Source organism: Dysidea avara, chromosome 12 (assembly GCF_963678975.1).
Source record: "Dysidea avara chromosome 12, odDysAvar1.4, whole genome shotgun sequence".
Lineage (NCBI taxonomy): Eukaryota > Metazoa > Porifera > Demospongiae > Dictyoceratida > Dysideidae > Dysidea > Dysidea avara.
In genome coordinates, this window is record NC_089283.1 from 3382061 (window position 1) to 3403770 (window position 21710).

The following is a 21710-nucleotide window of genomic DNA, read 5'->3' on the forward strand; positions in this document are numbered from 1 at the left end:
CAATCTACAAAGTCAACACGTGTGGCTCACTATATTAGTTTTAGGAGGCAAGGAAAGACTAACAGCGAGCCAGTGAGTCACCCCCATCTACACTTCCACCTAATGTGATTGTGACCCCCTTTAGACCAGACATTGTTATCCATAATACCGTCACTTCTAGTATACTTTTATTTGAACTGACATGTCCATTGGACAGTGCCCACCATCTTGAGCAGGCTAGATCTCGCAAACAAAATAAGGCTGAATACCACCAAATTCTATCAGAGCTAGATCGGTTAAATGTTACCAACTTTTATGAGACTCTTGAGATCAGCGTTTTAGGTCACTTCCAGCAATTTTCAGTCACTAACACTTACAATGTACTACATTTTATTGATAAGGACATCAATATCACAAGGTCACTGGTTCGACGGATGCTGGATGATGCCTCGAAGGTTTGTATGACTGCATCCCAGAGGATTTTTATGGCAAGGGATTGCCGAGAGTGGTTGTGATAATGTACTTGTAATTTAATATTTTTGTTTTGTTTTGTAATCGTTGTTTTTGTTTGTAATTGTAATTACTTTTCTCCCTGTGGCATATTGTATGTATACGTATGACGTAATCAGATTATTAAGTGATCGCACGTGACGCTACCTCGTGCTTTAGTAGAGTTGTAGAGTCGGACGTTAAGCCGCCAAGGGGAATCTCCTACATGGTCCTTCGAGCCGCAGACTGAACTAGGGACGTGCTGCGATAAGTCAGACAGCAGAAATCTAGACTCCTGAATAATTTGAACCACAAACGCGGACACCTTGGTACCGGGTTATAAACGGTACCCGACCAGGCTAGTCATTGTTTTGTGTGAATGTGTATTTCGCTGCTGACTCCCTTAGATTGATCCCTGATTCCAGTTGGTGGGTACTAATTAGAATTCGTCGAAGACTCGTCCGATTCCGGTGGCAGTTGATCTAGTAGTAAGATTAAGGGTTTTCTTATAACATATTGTGTTGATATGTCGACGGACGAAGCCCTTGCGAGACATAAGAAAGTCAGAGGCGGGCATAGATCTTCGGCCACGAGGCTAATGCGCCAAATAGAGGAGGCTACCGACACTACAGCCGCTACGCCAGACAAACTACTTCAGTGGAAAGTTTCGTTAACCGAAAAGCTGACTAAGATACGCACCCTTGATGACGAAATCTTAACCCTGATTGAAAATGATGCCATCGATGAAGAAATAGAACAGGCAGATGTGTTCTCAGAGAGGTTACAGGAAGTGATTTGCCGTATAGAGCAGCTGATTTTAAATAAACCCAGTGTATCTAGTACTCGCCGAAGTTCCCCGTCTGCAACAACCCCGACAGGTCCTCCACCCGCCAGTAGACTTCCAAGCAACAGAGATGGTGGAAGTAAAGTAAAGCTACCCAAGCTTACACCAAAATCTTTCAATGGTGACCTTACCAAGTGGGAGTCGTTTTGGAGTATGTTTGAATCATCCATCCACCTGAACCCAAGCTTATCTGCAGTTGATAAATTCACCTACCTGCACTCCCTCTTGGAGGGTCCTGCATTGCGTGCTATTGCTGGATTACAGCTCACTGATCCCAATTATGATGAGGCTATAGATACTCTCAAGAAACGATTTGGCAACAAGCAACAGATTATCTCTCGACATATGGACTCTTTGTTAGAGCTAGAGTCAGTTCAATCAGGATCAAACATAAAGGCACTTCGTGGCCTATATGACCAAGTAGAATTTCAGGTGCGCAGTCTTAAATCACTTGAGGTTCCTGTAGATTCATATGGAAATTTGTTGTCATCACTTCTTATGAACCGATTGCCACATGAACTTAGGCTGATCATCAATAGAGGAATTGGCGATGACGAGTGGAACATTGATGACTTGATGGGTATTGTTGAGAAGGAAATTAGTGCACGTGAGAGAGCTTCTGGTCCTAGTCATGATCAACGAGGGCCGCAGTTGCATACAGCGGCAGCACTCCTAGCCAATGAAGGGCAACCGAAGTGCTCTTATTGCCGGCAAGGTCATACATCATCCTCGTGCACAGCTGTTACAGACATTAATCAAAGGAAAGTAATTCTGAAGCGAACAGGGAGGTGTTTTGTGTGCCTTAGAAGACATCATCTTAGCCGAGACTGCCGTTCTCCAGTCAAATGCACACACTGTAATGGCCATCACCACACAAGTATTTGCAAGAATAAGTATGCTGGTTCCCAAGGTAACAGAACACAAGGATATAACTCTCAGAATCACATTGCTACAACGCGACAGCCACCTACCCAGCTACCACCCACTTCACAATCACCTCAGCCACCTACCTCACAGTCTGGTTCACTGACAGTTCAGCCACCTAGTTTGCAGCAGTCAGAACCACCGTCTCATCAACAGACTCATGTTGCAGAACAACTGCTTACACCTACGACACAGCTGTATTGTGTGAAGACCCAGGTACCAGTATTGCTGCAAACGGCCAAGGCTTACATGTTCAACTTGAATGAACCAAACTATGGAATGACAGTCAGACTAATGCTGGATGGGGGGAGCCAGCGGTCTTACATGACACAAAGAGTCAAAGATGAACTAGGCTTACAACCAGAACATGTTGAGCAAGTGCAGATCAAAACATTCGGATCAGAGACCACAACTGTCCAAACTGTTGAAGTCGTTAGAGTTGGGATATCACTTAGAACTGGAGACACCATCCAGGTGACGTTCTCAGTAGTGCCTTTGATCTGTGAACCCCTGTCATGCCAACCCATAGCATACACCAAGGCAAAGTACAGTCACCTCGAAGGTCTTGATCTAGCTGACCACTCACGGATTGGTGACGAATTGCAGATAGATGCCTTGATCGGATCTGATTACTACTGGCAAATAGCAACTGGAAAAGTTATTCAGACAGAAAACAGCCCTACAGCCATCCACACCCACCTGGGCTGGGTACTTTCAGGACCGGTCTCTAGTTTCACCACCCAAGGTGACTCTGTTAGCTTGCATACTACTCATTCCTTACACATTGGCTCAGCTGAAGAGCGTTTGGATCATTCTCTAAAGGCATTCTGGGATTTAGAGTCTCTGGGTATCACAACAGCAGAACCCTCAGTGTACGATGACTTCACTGATAGCATTCGATTCGACCATGGTCGTTACACAGTAAGCCTCCCGTGGAAGCCAAACAAGATGACGCAACTACCTAGCAATTTTTGCCTTGCTAAACGACGTCTTGAAGGACTCCTTAAAAGGCTTCGTCAGGACCCAGAAGTGAGACTGGAGTATCATGCAGTTATGCAAGAACAACTTAGGCAAGGCATCATTGAAAAGGTGGTTGATGACTCACCAAAGAGTGCTAGTGGGACTGTACATTATCTTCCACATCATGCAGTTATCCGTAGGGACAAGACAACATCCAAGTTGCGAATCGTTTATGATGCTTCTGCGAGGGCAGGAGGCCCGTCCCTAAATGACTGTTTATTCTCTGGGCCAAAGTTTATTCAAAACATATTCGACATCATTTTGAGGTTTCGTAGCTACAAGGTAGCGCTAGTGGCTGATATAGAAAAGGCTTTTTTGATGGTATCGGTTAGTGAGCAAGACAGAGATGTTCTTAGATTCTTGTGGGTTGACAATGTAGATGATCATTTGCCTAACATTGTACCAATGCGGTTTACCAGAGTTGTATTTGGGGTATCATCAAGCCCATTTCTTCTTAATGCAACTATCAACCACCACCTCCTGACATACCAGAACAGCCATCCAGCCTTAGTGGATACACTCTCACGATCTATATATGTAGATGACGTGACATATGGCGCAGATAGTGATGATGCAGCGTATGAACTTCATACAGTGTCAAGGAAGATTTTCGCAGAAGGTGGTTTCAACTTGCGTAAGTTTGTCACAAGTTCCGCAAGTCTCCAGCACAGAATTGATGCTAATAGTCCGGAAGCAGGCAGCAACATTGCCTCAAGCAACACAGTTGTGGAAGAAGATGCCACGTACACAGACGGTTTACTTGCTGGTAGCTGCGCAACAGGTGATCAGAAGGTTCTGGGAGTAAGGTGGAACCCGTCTAGCGACAATCTTGAATTTGACTTAACCAACATTGCCAGATCTCTCCATGAACTGAAGCCCACAAAGCGTAACATAGTGGGAGTAGCTTCTCAGATTTACGACCCATTGGGGTTTTTATCTCCTGTAGTAATCACCTTGAAGATATTTTTCCAGGAGCTGTGTCGATTTAAGATTGGCTGGGATGGTCCATTGCCACAGGAGCTGGAGTTAAAGTGGAAAGGAATAGTGTCCAAATTTCATGGTACTGTTATGTTGATTCCCAGATTTTATTTCGCTTCTGCAGGTAGCAAGCAGCCCTGTTCTCTGTATGGTTTCTGTGACGCTTCAACCGTTGCATATGGTGCCGTTGTGTACCTACATACTGGAAATGATTCAATAGAGTTTGTGGCATCAAAAACCAGAGTGTCACCACTGCACACGCAGACCATCCCTCGTCTTGAATTGTTGTCATGTCTGTTACTGGCAAGGCTTATCACGCACGTACGTTCAGCACTTGCAACAGTCATAGAGATTTGTTCCAGCCAGTGCTTTACAGACTCCATGGTAGCACTGTACTGGATCAAAGGGGAAGACAAGGAATGGAAGCAATTTGTGCATAATAGAGTCAGTGAGATTCGGAACCTTATGCCAGCTGATCACTGGTTCCATTGCCCAGGCAAAAGCAATCCTGCTGATATGGCATCGCGTGGAGTCTCACCTCAAGAATTGGATGCAAGCCTACTATGGAGACATGGACCAGACTGGTTAAGTAGTATTGCCCCTGTCAGAATGCAGCAACAGATCACCATATCAGAAGAATGCATTGCTGAAATGGAGGTGAAAGCTAGCATGCCGTCATGCAGCATGTTGGTAACTGTAAAGAGTGGCGGAATTGGCGAACTGATTGACTGCAAGCGATTTAGTACGCTGCACAAGTTATTGCGAGTGACAGCATATGTACGGAAGTTTGTGCTACGATTTAAGTTGATCATTAAGGGCAGCAAACCTGTCATTGATTGGAATATTACTGTAGCTGACATAGAACAAGCAGAGTTTGATTGGATACTTGATAGCCAGATTTGTTTGGAAAAGGATGCACGGTTCCAGTCATGGAAGTCTCAGTTGCAGCTGTTTTCTGACAAACATAAGCTGTGGCGATGTGGCGGGAGACTATCCAAGGCAGACCTCCCCCTTTCAAAGAAGCATCCAATTCTGTTATGCAAGGAGCATTATTTTGCCACCCTAGTTACGAAGCATGCTCACGAACGGTGTGGACACAGTGGAGTTAAAGATACATTGACCGAGGTCAGGACTAAGTATTGGTTTGCAAAAGGCAGACAGTTTGTTCGGAAAATCTTGTATGGGTGTCTAAGGTGTCGTAAAGTTGAAGGCTTGCAATTTAAAGCAGTTCCCACACCGCCCTTGCCAGAATTCAGGGTAAAGGAAGCTCCACCATTTTCACATTGTGGGGTGGATTATGCAGGTCCACTTTATGTTTCAACAGCTGAAGTGTCAGATAACAAGGTTTGGATCTGTTTATTCTCGTGTTGTGTGACACGAGCCATTCACCTTGAACTGGTACCAGACATGAGTACCCAGAGCTTTCTTAGAGCATTCAAACGCTTTACAGCCAGAAGGGGTGTACCAACCCAAGTCATCTCAGACAATGCAAAGACCTTTGTTTCAGCAGCTCAATACCTAACAGACCTCAAGGTAACATGGTCCTTTAACCTGGAGAAAGCGCCTTGGTGGGGGGGATTTTTTGAAAGAATGGTTCAATCTGTGAAGCGATGCTTGAAGAAGACCATAGGTAGAGCCAAGCTGTCATATGACGAACTGTTGACCGCACTCACTGAAGCAGAAGCTATAGTTAACTCGAGGCCACTATCATACTTATCTAGTGAAGACCTAAAGGAACCTCTGACCCCATCACATTTGTTAGCCGGACGCCGAGTTTTATCTCTTCCTGATGGCTCTGGAACTGATACAGATATCAATGATGACAATTTCACCGTGGGTCCTAAAGATCTCAATTCTAGACTACAACTTCTCACAAGAGCCCTCGATGAATATTGGGTACAGTGGAGGGATGACTATCTCCTTGAACTCAGAGAGAGAAGTCACACTACAAGAAATATTGGAGTTCCCCGATCGCCAATTGTCGGAGAAGTAGTTGTAGTCCATGATGAGCATTCTCCACGTAGTCAGTGGAAATTGGGCAAAGTGATTGAATTGATGACAAGCAATGATGGCCAGGTACGCGGTGCAGTGATCAAGGTCATTACAAATGGCAAGCCTACAAAACTGCGTAGGCCCACATCTTGTCTGTACCCACTGGAAGTGATGCCCCAAACTGACAATGATGTAAGCAATCCCAAGCCAATTAGTGATGTGGAGATGGTCAGTAATGAAGAGGATGACACTGTCACAAATTCTAAACCTGTGAGAGAAGCAGCAAGGAAGTCCAGACAGCAAGTCCATATGTGGATGACTGAGCAACAGGATTTTTAATATTTATTAGTGTATGATTACATGTACCGAGTTGACCAGTGGTCAACTGGGGGGAGTGTGGCATATTGTATGTATACGTATGACGTAATCAGATTATTAAGTGATCGCACGTGACGCTACCTCGTGCTTTAGTAGAGTTGTAGAGTCGGACGTTAAGCCGCCAAGGGGAATCTCCTACACTCCCTTGCCATGCCCACGTTGGTATCACTTGATCACCAGCCTTGTGGTCGCATGTGACCGAGCCGGGGTTACTGAATTTGTAAATGTATATACATGTCTCATTTATTATGATGGTTTCAACAACATCCGTTGCAGCAGATGTAAGGAATGGTCTTCTCTGCGTATAACTCACTAGCAGACGGCGAAAGGTCTAAAGGTAGGCATTCCAGTATCCAAGATTGTTTAATAAAAAAATTCTCCGTATATTCCCCAACAGAACCCTGGCACAAAATGACAACTCGTGTTTAACTTGGGATTGCTCCGTCATCTGAGCTCCAATGAAGATGAAAATCGCTGTGGGGTTTGTCCACACGCTGATCATCATGAAAATCTTAGTTTTATCGTGCGCGTTACATATAAGTACGTTTTGTCTTGTTTTGTAATCTTTTCAAGCCTTGTAATATATGTAGAATACTTTAAAACTTAAAAAAACGTACTGTCGGGTGGAAGGTAGTCACTGGTGCTTACTTTAAAGTGCGTAGTTACTTCACTCGGGTTAGCGATTTTCAACTCCAGAGCAATTTTCTGATGGCTGAGTCATCAGCTCAAAGGTATGAACCACTTCAAAGTCGGCATAACAATGCCATAATTGAACCACAACTCCACCTTAGGTATTGTTGCATCATTGTGGCACCTCCACTTTAGTTGTTTACCTTTATAAGTTGTTAACTTGATGTTTTTACCAACTTGAGATAGCCACTTGCCTATATGGGTATACACCATTGTATTGAGAAGTGTGCAATAGGTGAAGCATATTTGTTCACCACAAAGTATACAAAGATCGATAAGATCCAATAAGACCTGAAGTTACTCTCATTACATGTACAAACTTGCAGCTAGAAGCAACTGCAGTATCAAGATAGTCCAGATTGCTAGATGGCTTCCTGATTCAATTGTGCCATTTTTCCCTTTAAAATGTATGGGGAGCCCTGGAGAAAAAATGTACCTTTTTTTAGTTTTTAAGCACTGTGCATGCCAAAGTAGCTAATTCCAACCCAACAAACTATATATTTCTGAGATCGGCAATCAATACTCTATCTATTGAGTATATAAAAAGCCTGTTTTTCCAAAATTTAAAAATCGGGCTGGGATGCCTACTAAAGGTTAGTTTATTTTCTATTTAACGCCCTTGGTTAAAGTAAAGTACAGTTATTGACACTATTTTCGTTACCCATTCTATGCAGTACAATTGTTAAATAGTGCTATATTATCTTTTAGGCTACCTGCTGTAAGTAATGACTGATAAAACACTAGTCTAATGGATAAAAAGGAAGTATCTTCTTGTGTGTTCAAATAGTTGTTTGCATTGGTATGCAATGTGTGTGCATATATTTGCCTATGTTGCTAGATGCACCCATCTTGGGCGACATATTGTTGAGATGCAACATTTAGCTAACAAAGTGCATGCTTGCAATGCATATAAAGATTAGTTAGATAAAACCTATTTGATGGTAAAGTGTACTAAATCAAAAATAAGGTGTAGCTAGTATTGTTATAATGACATTAGAATTGTGACTGTTCTATTAGAGTAGTGACTGCTCTATTAGAGTATCTCAATCTTAACACAAAAATTCAAACTTATTTGTCTCACTTTCTTTACATATGTACAGTATAACTGTTAAGTACATTTACAACTGTTGTCTTCTATTTGCACATTGGCTTTCTGAATACAGTGTGAATGCATGATTCCAGTTTCTGGTATCAATATAGTACTGTGAGTCCAAGGGGGGCAAGAGAAGCGCCAGGGGGGCACAGCACCCCTTGGCCCCCCCTCAGATCCGCCTATGCTTCCTATTAAAAAGAAAAGGGGTAGAGGGGGAAGGCATTTGCCACAAATGCCCCATGCTGGATCCGTCATTGCCTCGAAATATGTAGCTAGGCAGTACCGTATACCAGTAGCAGTTCCGGATCTAGATGGGTTTCTGGGGTTTTGACAGAAACCCCCTTTTAAATTAGTTCAGTGGCAGTATAAATACATAAACATTGTTGCACTGACAATTTGTCATAGCAAACAACTATGTACCACTGTATTTCAGTAGCACGCATGCAGTTGCACTTAATTAATACCATTTATAGCTATTAAACTCTCAGCAGCATTTCACTTTTCATCTCCCACTGCATTAAAAACGATCGAGATACTCTAATAGAGCAGTCATGTAACTACTCTAATAGAGAAATCAAAGCTAGAGTTTGTAGTCACCATATTATCCCTATATTTAACTATAGTATTTACAGTTTAAAGCATTAGATTTATTGTAATTGGTAACTGAAAATAGCCTAAATCTGATCTCAGAGCTTCTAAAATCTCAAAATTTTCTGGAGAAATGTCATCAGATGTCTTATTCAGCTATACCAACTTTCAGAAACCCCCTTTTAAAAATCCTAGATCCACCACTGAGTAGCTATTGCCTATAGTTAATTTTCTTATCAATATCCCCCTGGAAATAATTGGACTAGCCATAGATACACTGCACACACAACTATGGACTGGCTAATTGCTAAATACAATATCTGAACCATGCACTGTTGTAGATTATTATTTATCTATTTATTTGTTTATTTTTGACTTTACAGCATACAGAATTTCAATGATACATGGTTACAACAGATTAGTGGCTAAAGGTATGCTGAAGGTCCACTGGCAACCTGTACCAATAGGCTTTATAGTGCAGCAAACATTATTCTGTACAATTACATGGGCACAGATAGGAGTTGTACTAAAAGTAACTGGAAACTTGTACTAGCCACTCCTATTATACTAATGATTACTTACTTACTTACTTACTTACTACTAGCTACTACATTAAATTTACTACAGATGGAACAGGGACAAACAAAATGGAGGTTGTGTGGATTGTCTGGAGTAAAATTGGTTGTAAAATGATTCCAAAGAAATTTTTATAGGTATATGTACATCTTGATAGTAACAGATCTAGAGCAGGTAAGGCTTTGGAAGCTTTGTAAGGCTCCCTGGAAAGAAAGTTAGATGTTTCTCCTCAGTTTCATATTGTGAGCATGTGGAACATGTGGAACCAACAAGATGGTATAGCCAGTACTCCAGTCTATCTTATGCTTTCTATCATGCTGGCATATTTGACACAGGTCAGCGTCTACCAATCTCAATAACCTGTATCTGCTCCCAAAATATTAGAATATTCCTATATGACTTAATCAGTATATTGATTGGATTAATTACAGGGGAGAAATCCACACTGATTCACTATCCAAAGTTAATGCATTTGCAGGCTACCAGAATTTTGCATCAGTTTACATTCAAGATGATCCATCATAACATTCCCTCTCTTGAAGATGAACTATTTCCTGAAATTCAGCCAATCCAGCTACATTCATCTAGAAGGCATCTCACAGCTACTACAATTACTTAATCTAAAACCCTATTAAAGCTGCAGGTCCTGACAACCTACAATCCTACTTCCTTAAAGTGGTTGATGTACAAAATAATAACCTGTGTCCAAATGAATGTTTGATCCCTATCCCACCCTTCTTGATAAAAGGCTACTTCAATCAATGCAAAACTAGAATTAAATATATAGAGGTAAAATGACTTGTAATAAGTAGTTCCTTGACTGTTACTATGGCTAAAAATTCAGGCTCAACTTCAGCTAAACTTTTTCACAAATATGGCTAATTTTGGCTAAACGTATTTGCAAATACTCACCTATCAATTTTATGGTCTGTGCACTTTCTCCTTCAAGATGCGTCTAACCAATATCTTGACATTAATCATGTCTTTCCCTACCCCACTCACCCTATAGTTGTTAAGCTACATACAGTGGAACTTCATTTATCCAGACCCCACTTATCTGGATTCTAGGTTAACCGAACTACAGAAATAATTGTACTATTAGAGTAGTGACTGTTCTATTAGGGTAATTGATATTATTAAATTTTTTGAAAATATTCTTTATGTTTTAAGATTTTTTATACACAGTTTTAGAGATACAGACTTTTCAGACTTATGAACCACCCCTGGTCCCAAGGGGTTCGGATAACTGAGGTTCCACTGTATATAACTGTTGTAAAAACAAACCGATAAATTGTTTTAATTAGCTGGGTTTAATTTCATGTCAGTGGTTGTAGTAGAATCCATGTTAAGTATTAACTAAACTAGATAATAATAGATAATTATGCTACTTGCATATATATAATAATATAATACCTAAGTAGTTCAAGAGGCAATGTTTTTTGTTGTTGTGGATTTGCAAACAAAATGTATTTGATTATTTGGAGGTCTAAATATTTCAATGATAAAATTTTGCTGTTAACCTCCAAAATCTTAAAATCAGCAAAAATGTTTTCCCTTTAGGCTATAACTATAGATGCAATATTAAGCAACCAATGATACATCTGAAGAGATAGTCAGTCAGTCTTCAATTGTGAAAGTGCATGTGATTAGGTAACCTGGAAGATCCACATCACACGCAGACATTTGTTGTATAAATTTTGTTGTTTAGAAATACACTTACATATAATTAATAGTTATCTACGTACACACTTGGAGTAGTTCATATATTAATATTACTTTGTAGATCTTTTGTGTGGAGGAAGCAACATGTCTTGTGTCACTGCCATGTACCCTGAAGCCTCAGTTTCACGTTTACTTTCCATTCGATGAAATGATGGCTTTTTCTGTTCATTTCTTGTGGCATTTATTTCAGGTATCAAAGCATGTTCATCACCAATTGTTTGCTGGCTGTCATCCATCTCATCATACTCATGATCTGGTATATCTTCATATCCTTTGTCATCATCAACTTTCTGAACATTTTGTGGAGAAGCAGTGGTAGTGTTGGGTGCACGTGGCTGGCTTGTGAGCGTTGCATTACTCAATTCTAGATACTCACTTTTAACAGGTTGAGGTACAGCTGTAGGACTACGAATCTGGTTTGGCAATGTGGCATCACTTAAAGCCAGGTACTCATCTTTTGCAGGGTGAGAATCAGGTACAGGATTATCCACCTCGTTTGTCAAAGTGTCATTCTTCACAACTAAGTACTCTTTAGACTTTCCAATGGAGGTACTTTTGATAGTCTGATCCTTGGTTACAGTATCATCAGCAATATCCCCTTCATTGAATGTAAAGTTGTCATACTATAGGAAGGCAAGGTTTGTGCAATGAGTATATAGCCACACCAATTAACATAATGTAGTGTACCTCAGTAATTCCTGCAGACTCAGTTTGTGTGTTTAGTGGTGATGGGAGTTCATAACCACTGGGCTCTCCAATTGAGAATGGACTCTCATAAGGACTTTCTCCAAATTCTAATTTAATGCTTGGAAGATTGTCATATGTTTCCAGCCGATCATCAATCTGGTATGCATGTGAATATGTAAAATGTCTGCAATATAATATTAGTGATAACTTACCACTGTCAGTATATATCGCAGTGGATCTGACAGAAAATCACTTACTATGATTTCTAATTCTGTAAAGGATGGACGAGCATCAGGATTTATTAACCAACCTGTAACCATTGGAGTAGAACAGTTATTATTTCATTATGCAGGTTGGCTAACATTTCAATAAGACAGCATAAAGATCAAGGGTGCATGTATCAGGCTGGGTTAGTCTTTCACCCTTCTGGATTGCACCAAGGAGTTCACGAGCTTGCAAGTTTGGGTAAGGTTTAGCACCAAAGGTAAGTATTTCCCACACTGTAACTCCTAAAAATATTTGTTCATAATTTTACAACAGTACAGGATAGACTCACCATAAGCCCACACATCAGATTTGTGAGTATACAGTCTGCGACTAAGACATTCTGGAGCTAGCCACCTTACTGGTACTTTACCACCCGTTGATTTAAATGTTGTCTCTCCCACATCGAGGATTTTTGTCAGACCAAAATCAGTAATTTTGACATGTTGAGGACCTTGAACTAAACAATAAAGACTAAATCTCTTACTATTATTTTGCATGGTATATTTTACCTAACACATTTCTAGCAGCTAAATCACGATGCACCATCCTAATGCTCTCTAGATATTTCATGCCCTAGAACACCACTAAAAACAATATAACTTTTGTTATATACTCACTGAAGCAATTTGAGCTGCAAAGGTCAACAGAGTTTTAGCATTAAAATCTGACTTGAACTTTTTCAAATGATCAAGAAGTGATCCGAAAGGCACAAACTCAGATACAAGCATCATTCTTGTTCCAAGACACACACAGTACAAGTGCACAATATACTCATTATCAATGGAGGCCATAGTAACTCCTTCCTGCAATGTATAACAAGTAGTTACACACAGATAGTTGTGAGATGAATACACCAACCTGAAGCAACTCAGTTTGACACTGAGCAGACGTATCTTCCTTCATCACTTTAATGGCTACAGTGTACTTGTGAGCATCTCCCTCAGGTTGCCAGTATCCCTGTATGATGATAAATTTATATGTAAGCAATGGTATTATAGTGCTTTGCACCTTGTACACAGTTCCAAATGCTCCACTCCCAAGCTCACTTCCCATCTCTAATGCAGTCTCTGGCACCACACGAAGTCGTGCTTGATTTGGGGCTGCTTTGGGAGGCCGCAATATCTACAAACATTCGTATGGTAAGTCAGTAGCAGAATATGCATTACTGACATCTTCTGCCTTCATGTCAGCAAATGGAGACACATCATACAGTGGATTATCGGCAGTTCCAGCCATCTGTAAAATCATACAATACTGCATGACTATATATGCACTTGGTACCTACCTCTGTGTATTTGACTGAAGCAAAGAATGATTTGTATATAGCGCGTGTTGTTAATATGACTACCACCATTATAATGATTATGAGTACTAGACCACCTAATGCACCTCCTATTACTGGACCCACCGGAGTTTCATCTGTACTCCTGAAAATTATTTAGACTTCATTTAAATTAACAAATAGTTTATTCACTTACGTTGCCGCACCTCTTGATTGCCTTTGCACACATGTTTGATTTTCTTCCACTGCCATTGAGTTAGAATCACAACAACCAAACAGTCCTAGATCATCATCCTCTGGTGGAATGATGGCATAGCCTGGAGGATCATTACATGATGTACAATTGGTGGACTCTGGACCAACACATTCTGCACAATAAGGATGACATTGATCACATGTTGAATTAACCATATTCTCATATTTGTTAGTGGGACATCTTCCTGAAGCTAAACACTCAAATCTGTCACCATCACCCAAAAAGTTCTTAATATTCTGACAAGAAATACATTCTTGCTGACTCCCACCAATACATCCATCGCATTCTTCATGACACAATAGACAACGTTTGGCACTGACATATTCTCCATCTTCACAACTACCAACACAAATGGAGCGACCTTGATTGTCTTCTCTTGATGCAACTAAACATTGTGAACATTGATGAGCCTCAGGTCCACTACAAGATTGACAGTGTTCGTGACAAGGATCACAAAACCTTGTTGGGAATGGAAATGGTTCAACAGGATCAAATGGAAGATTCAAAAATGTTCTGTCAATACAGCCATCATCTGGTAGACACCTAACTTGACCTAAAGTCTCATTTCTCAACACATGATAGCAACGATTACATCCACCATCTTCTAAACGATCACTAGGACCAGTACATCCAGTTTGTGGTACACATACACTGTTACAAGGGAGACAGAAATTAGTGTCATTAGGATAAGTACCTAATGGACACTGTGAAACACAAGTGATAGTGTTGTTGGCAGTGGGAAGAGCAAAATTCTCACACCGACCAAAACAGTCACTAGGTGCCTGTAATATATGACACAAGCTAATGAAACATTATTGTGTAATGAACTTACTGGACCAGAACAGGCATCGTTACACTCTTCATGACACACTTCACATGTCATTGTAGAGTTGTCAGCATATGTAAACCTTTACAGCAAGTAATATATCTTTTTATAAACTATTTCAGGACTATCACTTACACATTTAATGCTTGTAGTCTAGTAGACTCACAGGAGTCAACACAGATACGTTCAGCTCCATTCCTGTACAGGTAAACTTTACACACTACACAGTCGGTATCAGCTGGACCCCAACACCGATATGTCTCATTACACTGGCTGTGACATGACTTTCCTGCAGCAACTGCGGAGAAATCAAAATTTTAACATGATATTGGACTTATACACATGACATGCACACAACTCACATGCTATGTACAGCAGGCCACATTTAAAATTATGATTGAATTGACTTTAGCCATTTGAGCGGCCAAAAGCTTTGATCTTTTTTTTTGTAAGGGGCTTATAGGGGCCAAGATTTTCTTTCTTTTTGCTAGGGACCCGCCGATTATGCTGGCATAATTTTGAGCATAATAGGTACCTAAAAGCATTGAGCATAATGCCAGCATAATAGGTTAAATATTTGTACAATAGTATAAACTCTTGCTGGAAAAATGACAATTGCAAAATAAGATCGATATACTCTAATAGAGCAATCATCAAACTGACTGTTCTATTAGAGTATATCAATCTTTTCTCTTATATGCAGCAAGAATTTATTATTTATGCTCCAGCCACTCATTGTTTTTCTATACAGTGTTAAACTAGTAGCAAAGCATATGAACTAAGGCATGAACATTGAGCATAATCGAGCATAATAGGTAAATATTGAGCATTAATTTAAGCATAATAGGTGAATTTTTGAGCAGTGCAGCATAGCATAATAGGTAAAATTATGAGCACAATCGGCGGATCCCTACTTTTTGCACACTTTACAAAATCTATTATAGAACGTAAACATGTACTAACCTCATTGGCTTAAAAATTATGTGAAAACATATCACATACAAAGCTTGCTAGCAATCTGATAAATATTCACAGTGTTACAGACATTTATTTGCAAAAAAAAAAGACTAAACTTTTATTATGGCCACAGGGTAATTGCATAAGGGAATAACTTGATAACCAGTGTGTAGATGGGCTAGTCATCATAGCAGTGCCTTTTGATGGTTTGAATGAAATCACAGTAATAGCAACAGAGTTAAAAAGCAAAAATTAAACAATTGTAAAATTGCTGGGCTGAGATTCTCTAATAGAACAGTCACTGCAAGTAAAATTTCCTGAAAAAGTAAGGTTTGAACCAGTGACCTCCACTCCTAATGCCCCAAATCCTTAGCCACTCATGAGTCACTGCTATCACAGTTGTATCTTCATTTCTACCTTTGCATATAAATGAAAGTTTTAGCTTAATAATAAAAGTTTTACTACTGGACAGTGATCCATGCTATTACCATGAAATTCCCATGATCCTATGAAATACCCATGAAAGTTGCAGTTGGTTTTTTTTTAATGCTGGAATAAAATAATGTACCCATGAACAACCCATGAACGAGTGAGTTTTCATGGGTTTGTATACCATGAAAATCTGTGAAATTACAGCCATGAAAAACCTGTTGAAAATCTATGAATAATATTCATTGGCTTTCCACAGGTTTTCAATAGGTTTGATTTCACAGGTTTGATTTCACGGGCTTTTCATGGGTTGTGCATACATACAAACCCATGAAAACTCACTCGTTCATGGGTTGTTCATGGGTACATTATTTTTGCTTTGTGCATTTCATGGGTATTTCATTACCCACGAAAAATACCAAGTGCAGCTTTCATGGGTATTTCATGAGGATCATGGGAATTCCATGGTAACAGCATGGATATATTGTCCAGTAGTGTTTATTGGCTGCTGCTTGGCTTTGTAAAACTCAGATGACATTAAAGCCATTGCAGCCTTTCTTGGTCACCACCATTTATCTCACAACTTGTTTTAAACCTAAAGGCCACACCTTTTTCTTGAAAAATGTCCCCAGAGAGACCTCAATACTGAACACCCAAATCCTTAACCACTGAGTCAGTGCTGATACCCTCACTTAATTCCTACTTTATAAATGAAAATCCTAGCTTAATAGTAAAAGTTTATGATCTACCAATGGAAATTCTATGTGCGTTCTATTAGAATTCCTTAAAAAGCATACACTCTTTTTTTTAATTACCAAAAAGCAATATAATTATTTTATTTTTATTTATTTATTAAGCTTTACAGCATGGGTACAATGCAATGCAAAATAGGGCAATTATAACTTCTGTCTTCAATAATCATTATTGTGCCTATAGTAAGATGAAATGTGTTTAAAAATAAATTCTAAAGCCAGCCATAGGCTGATTTTGGGGCCATATAGAGTACAAAAGAAATGAAATCTGCACAAAAACAGCCAAGCTGTGAAAGGGTGTGTATGGCCTTCAGTATCCTGGGTGAAAAAAGTTGTGAAATCAAAGGTGGCAGCCAAGAAATGGCTGCAATGATGTTTAATGCTAATGAATGTTAATAATAGATATTTATTAGGATTTTCTTTTTTTCATCCAGGATACACCTTTTCTCATAGCTTGGCTGTTTTTGTGTAGATATATAATTACAGCACAGAGTAACCAGCTATGCTGCTACTTCACGTACCACATTCACTGTAAGGCCTCACTGCTGTAGCACCATCATATAAAACTGTCAAGTTAGGTGATGTTATGTAATATTCCAATACTCCAATATAACACAAGGTAGGATTGTTGACTACATAAACACCTAATTCTGATATTTCCACAAGTTTGGGGAAATGTATTTGTGTCAGACTGATGGTCAGAGAGGTACTGGAGGCTGGATTGTTGTCACTGATGATCAGAGAGTCAAGATAAGTGTCTGGTAAAGCAGTTTCCCCCTCAAATCCTCCAATGTACATGAGGTTAGGGAGGTAGTCAAACACTTCCTCTCCCCAAAAGCTTATGGTTAGTCGGCCTAAGATCACCTCAATATGGGATAAATCTTCTTTTACTTGCATTAAATTGATATTTTGTTCACTACAAAATATCTCTCTATAGATATACTATAAACGTTATTACTCACATGAATTGTTCGTAAGTATTCAAATCAAAAGTGAGGTCACCATTAACAATAGTACATCCAGAGAATGTCTGAACTGCTGCAGGTAATAATGCTCCATCTACTCCTCGACAAACTGTTGGTACATATATACAGTATGCACAGAGATTAAATTGCAAAGTACATGCAGATACAGTATAATTAACCTCTTCTTCCCACACACACTCCATTTGGACATGGCTCACAAACACGTCCCACTGTCTGGAAACCTGGTTGACACTCACTTACACAAAATGTTCCTTGCTCAAAGCGAGTACCTGTGAAATACTACCAGTACTATCACTGATACACTGTACATAGCACATACTAGGACATGACTCTACACAGAGTGAACCAGAATGAAATTTGAAATTAGTGGTATTCTCAAATGATTCAGTTTCTGGATTGTATATTTCTCTTGGTGGACAGTTTGTAACACAAGTACCATTGTTGTCAAAATTGTCACAGGACTGAAAAATTTATGCTACACATGATTATTGTGTGATTAAAGCAGTTTTACTCACAGTACACTGGTTATCATTAGGTCCCACACAACCAGCTGCACATTCTCTACTACAACACTGAGGATTCCCTGCAATGTTCAGGTAACACCTCCTAGTTGAACAGTCTTCAAAGCAAGTGCCAAAATTCTTTGTCACTACAGAACAGGATAATTACAATATCAAAGATATGAACTTCTTACAAGTTTGACACAATCCTGAGCTCCAACAATATTGGTACTCACAGTGTGAACAGTTACTAGCAATTATGTCTGTACTGCCTAAATGAAAAATATCATTACACCATACACTGTTATGTACAAGTTTGACTCACTAGGACAATGATCATTTCCTATGTCTTGATATTGACTGTTAGGGTCAGTAAGAATATCCTCCCACAGGACACCTCTGTGATTACAAGAGCTAACAGTCACAATGTACACTTCTCCAAATGTTATCTCTGTCAGTTTTGGTAGGTACACTGGAGCTGTTACATTGTGAATAAATAATGCTGGGTTTCCTGAAGGACTCAGTAAATAATCTATCAAGTTACGTCCTCTGATCAGTCTTAAATTTGGTAGTGTTATATTATCAGTTACATTGATATTTTGAATATTTAATGTGTCACCAATTTCCTCCACACTAGATAAGAATTCAAAATCTGAAGAACTATAAGTCTCACCCATTGGCCTGATAATGTTAAGGTTTCTATCAACCACCTTGCATCCACAAAACTCATTACTCATAGCTTCTAAGAATCCTTCCTTTGATTCTTCACCAGCAACAGTTTCTTGTAGTCTGAGACCATCACAAAAATCTAGGACAGCAGTTATCACATTTACTATTTATACAAATTTGGTCACAAATAATAACATGTGGTGGAAGCCATGGCCAAAAATTTGTACCACACAAAAATTCCATTCCACTAATAAGGCAGCTGGTTATGATGGGTTTAGCACATGATGTTTATGATGGTTGTGTACTAATGTTCAGTGCAATAGCACAACTCTTACCGTCATGTCACCCATGTAAAAGTTTAATGCAAAAATGTTACTCACACATACAGTATAGCTTCTGAAAAATTTTACTTGAGGATGTTACCAGAATATTCTTCTGATCAATGTTGAATTGTACAGTATGACGACTGATGACCCTTCAATTAAGATATTACAACTGACCTATTGAGAGAATTAAGCATGACTTGAATTGAAACCATAACCGAAAGTAACTGCAACCATCATTCAATAATTCTGCTAAAACTAACTTCTGAAAGCAGCAACAGCAGTTGGTCACATTTCTTCAGTGACTGCAAACACTTTATACACTATTGGTGGAAGCATGCTCACTAACACACAACTTGTATGGATTATGTGTCTCTATATATACCATACAAATTCTTCCTTGTTCGCTTGTTCAAAAAACATGGTAACATCTTGCAGTTGCACTGCATTTCAACAGCTTCCACTAAGTAATTAGCATGTAGCTGATACGTATAAATTCATGTTGCATACCTATAAACACTGTATTACAAGTGCGTATAGCTCTTTTATGGATTGAACTGTGTAACAATTTAGAACTGTTCTCATGTTTGTATCTAGTGTGCACTACAGGGGAATATTTAGTATAATAGAGAGGCTTAAAATCCAACCTGAGGGAGGATGAAGCCCAACCCTTCATACTTAGTGAGAAAAAATACTCATTATCTTCATGAGCCAACAAGCACTGCAGGATGTATGCAAGGTATGTTCATCCTAAGCCATGCAAGAAAAGGATAGGCTGGTAAATTAAGGAACTATAGCCATGAAAAGGGGGTGACACACATTGATACTCTGTACTCCAATCTTCACCTTCAGTTAAAGCTGGTTGACTCGTGAAATAAGCCTTAACTCGTGATTTGTACTAGAATGCGCTTGACGCTTGACTGAATTCTTATTAATAGATGTATTTTTATATCCAAGTGTACATCATTATAAATTTAGTCTTATTATTATATGAATTGGTCAGTCACATACTGAAGGTATGCTAGGATCCATACAATGAATTAAATACAGAGATTGAAATGAAAATTAGCATAGTTTAGTTGTTTTGAGCATCGGTGCCATGGGGATAGCTATGTAGAAGATGGATTAAAAGTAACAGCAACTTAAGTGCAGTGGGACTTACGTAAGTGTGCCCATATTTTGTACTAATATATACATGTCCTTGTGCTTAACTTACTTTTGTCTTTCTGTCAGTGTAATGTATGTGCCCCTCAAGGGGTAGCCAACGTCTTGGGACTCTCGTACACTATCTGAGAAATCCAATTAGAAATCCATTAAAAATTTAGAAATCCCGATCCACGTACAAAATAGGTTACTCTCATTTTCGTCCGTTCATGAGTTCAATTAGGGTCACTGCTCTATACAACATTTCAAATTGACAGTGCAAAGTACACCTGTGTCTCATCTGAAGTTCCCAGCTACTCTCTCATGCAGGTGCTTCTTTGCAAAAACTCGAGGAAAAAACATCACCGTAAAAATCAAAAATAGAATTATATTGTATTAACAAATATATTTTAAATACAGAAATATTTTTGAATAATTAAATATTGGGACTCTCGTACACCATGTTGGGTTTTTGCGTGGGCGCTGGCTACCCCTTGGTGCCCCTCAGATAATTGTACAGTGCACGTGATCCTTGATATATTTAATTGACTGCGTAATGACACAAGTAGAACCCTCTACACTGGCTGGAGACATTAAGACAACTAGATGTACCGCTTAATTAGCTCAATAATCAAGGTGAAACAGAAAATGGGAAAAAAATCTCTCCAACCCCACGATTCAAATGGCTGCAGGTTACCCACTGTCTAGTCGAGTGCCACACTCATCTCCTCCACTGAGGAAGGAAGGGATTTCTTCCTCAGTTAGCTAATCTAAGTATTTATTATTAGAGTGCCACCTCCTTGCATGTATCATAGATTATCTCGATAATCTAGAGCCGGCATGGTTCAGTGCTCCAAGCACTGATAAAGCTACGTATATGTATCATCACAGTTCAACTCACCTCTTTCACTGCAACTGGAGGCAAGCGTAGCAGCAAAAATCATCAACAATTGAACAGCCACGTGCCAAACTCCGAGTCGATAACAGGCCGTGACACAGTGGTCACAGGCCATTTCTCTGAGACTGATCAGTCGTCACTGTAATTCTTCAACAAATGCGGTAGGTTTGGCAACTTGCTTGACTATATACGGGAATAGTGCAACACAATAGAATGTGCTGACTAACACGTAAACAAATCAGTCACCAAGTGGGCAGGGCAGTTGGAGTGCATGCGCCCTCGTAAACCAAATTCAAGCTTTCTTTACGCGCAGTAGCTTATTGTCATATGCAACTTCAATAGCTGATACCCGGGTGGCTATTATCTATGCTGAGACCAAATCAGCTATACGTCATTACAAGGGCCTTCTGCAAGCTTATATAAAAGCAGAAAGAAAGTGAGAGATAAACGTCATAATAATTG

At 39.5% G+C, this 21710-nt stretch overlaps 2 protein-coding genes across 2 annotated transcripts; one reads left to right on the plus strand and one right to left on the minus strand.

The window, feature by feature from the left end:
- Nucleotides 1-994: 994 nt before the first annotated feature.
- LOC136241298 (uncharacterized) lies at nucleotides 995-6565 on the plus strand. Its single transcript, XM_066032492.1, has one exon. It carries the CDS (start codon nucleotides 995-997, stop codon nucleotides 6563-6565), a length of 5571 nt encoding a protein of 1856 aa, XP_065888564.1.
- A 4664-nt stretch (nucleotides 6566-11229) lies between these two features.
- Nucleotides 11230-21492, minus strand: LOC136240145 (epidermal growth factor receptor-like). The gene is made up of 22 exons (XM_066031032.1): nucleotides 21252-21492; nucleotides 18541-19023; nucleotides 18410-18487; nucleotides 18231-18364; nucleotides 18035-18176; nucleotides 17874-17984; nucleotides 17692-17803; nucleotides 17251-17645; nucleotides 14727-14889; nucleotides 14598-14673; nucleotides 13706-14547; nucleotides 13513-13654; nucleotides 13398-13463; nucleotides 13236-13349; nucleotides 13086-13184; nucleotides 12845-13030; nucleotides 12737-12800; nucleotides 12517-12684; nucleotides 12323-12469; nucleotides 12173-12270; nucleotides 11961-12116; nucleotides 11230-11896 (listed from the first exon to the last, which is right to left on the minus strand). Exons 1-22 carry the CDS (start codon nucleotides 21361-21363, stop codon nucleotides 11324-11326), a joined length of 4461 nt encoding a protein of 1486 aa, XP_065887104.1. The 5' UTR covers nucleotides 21364-21492; the 3' UTR covers nucleotides 11230-11323.
- Between the last annotated feature and the right edge of the window lie 218 nt (nucleotides 21493-21710).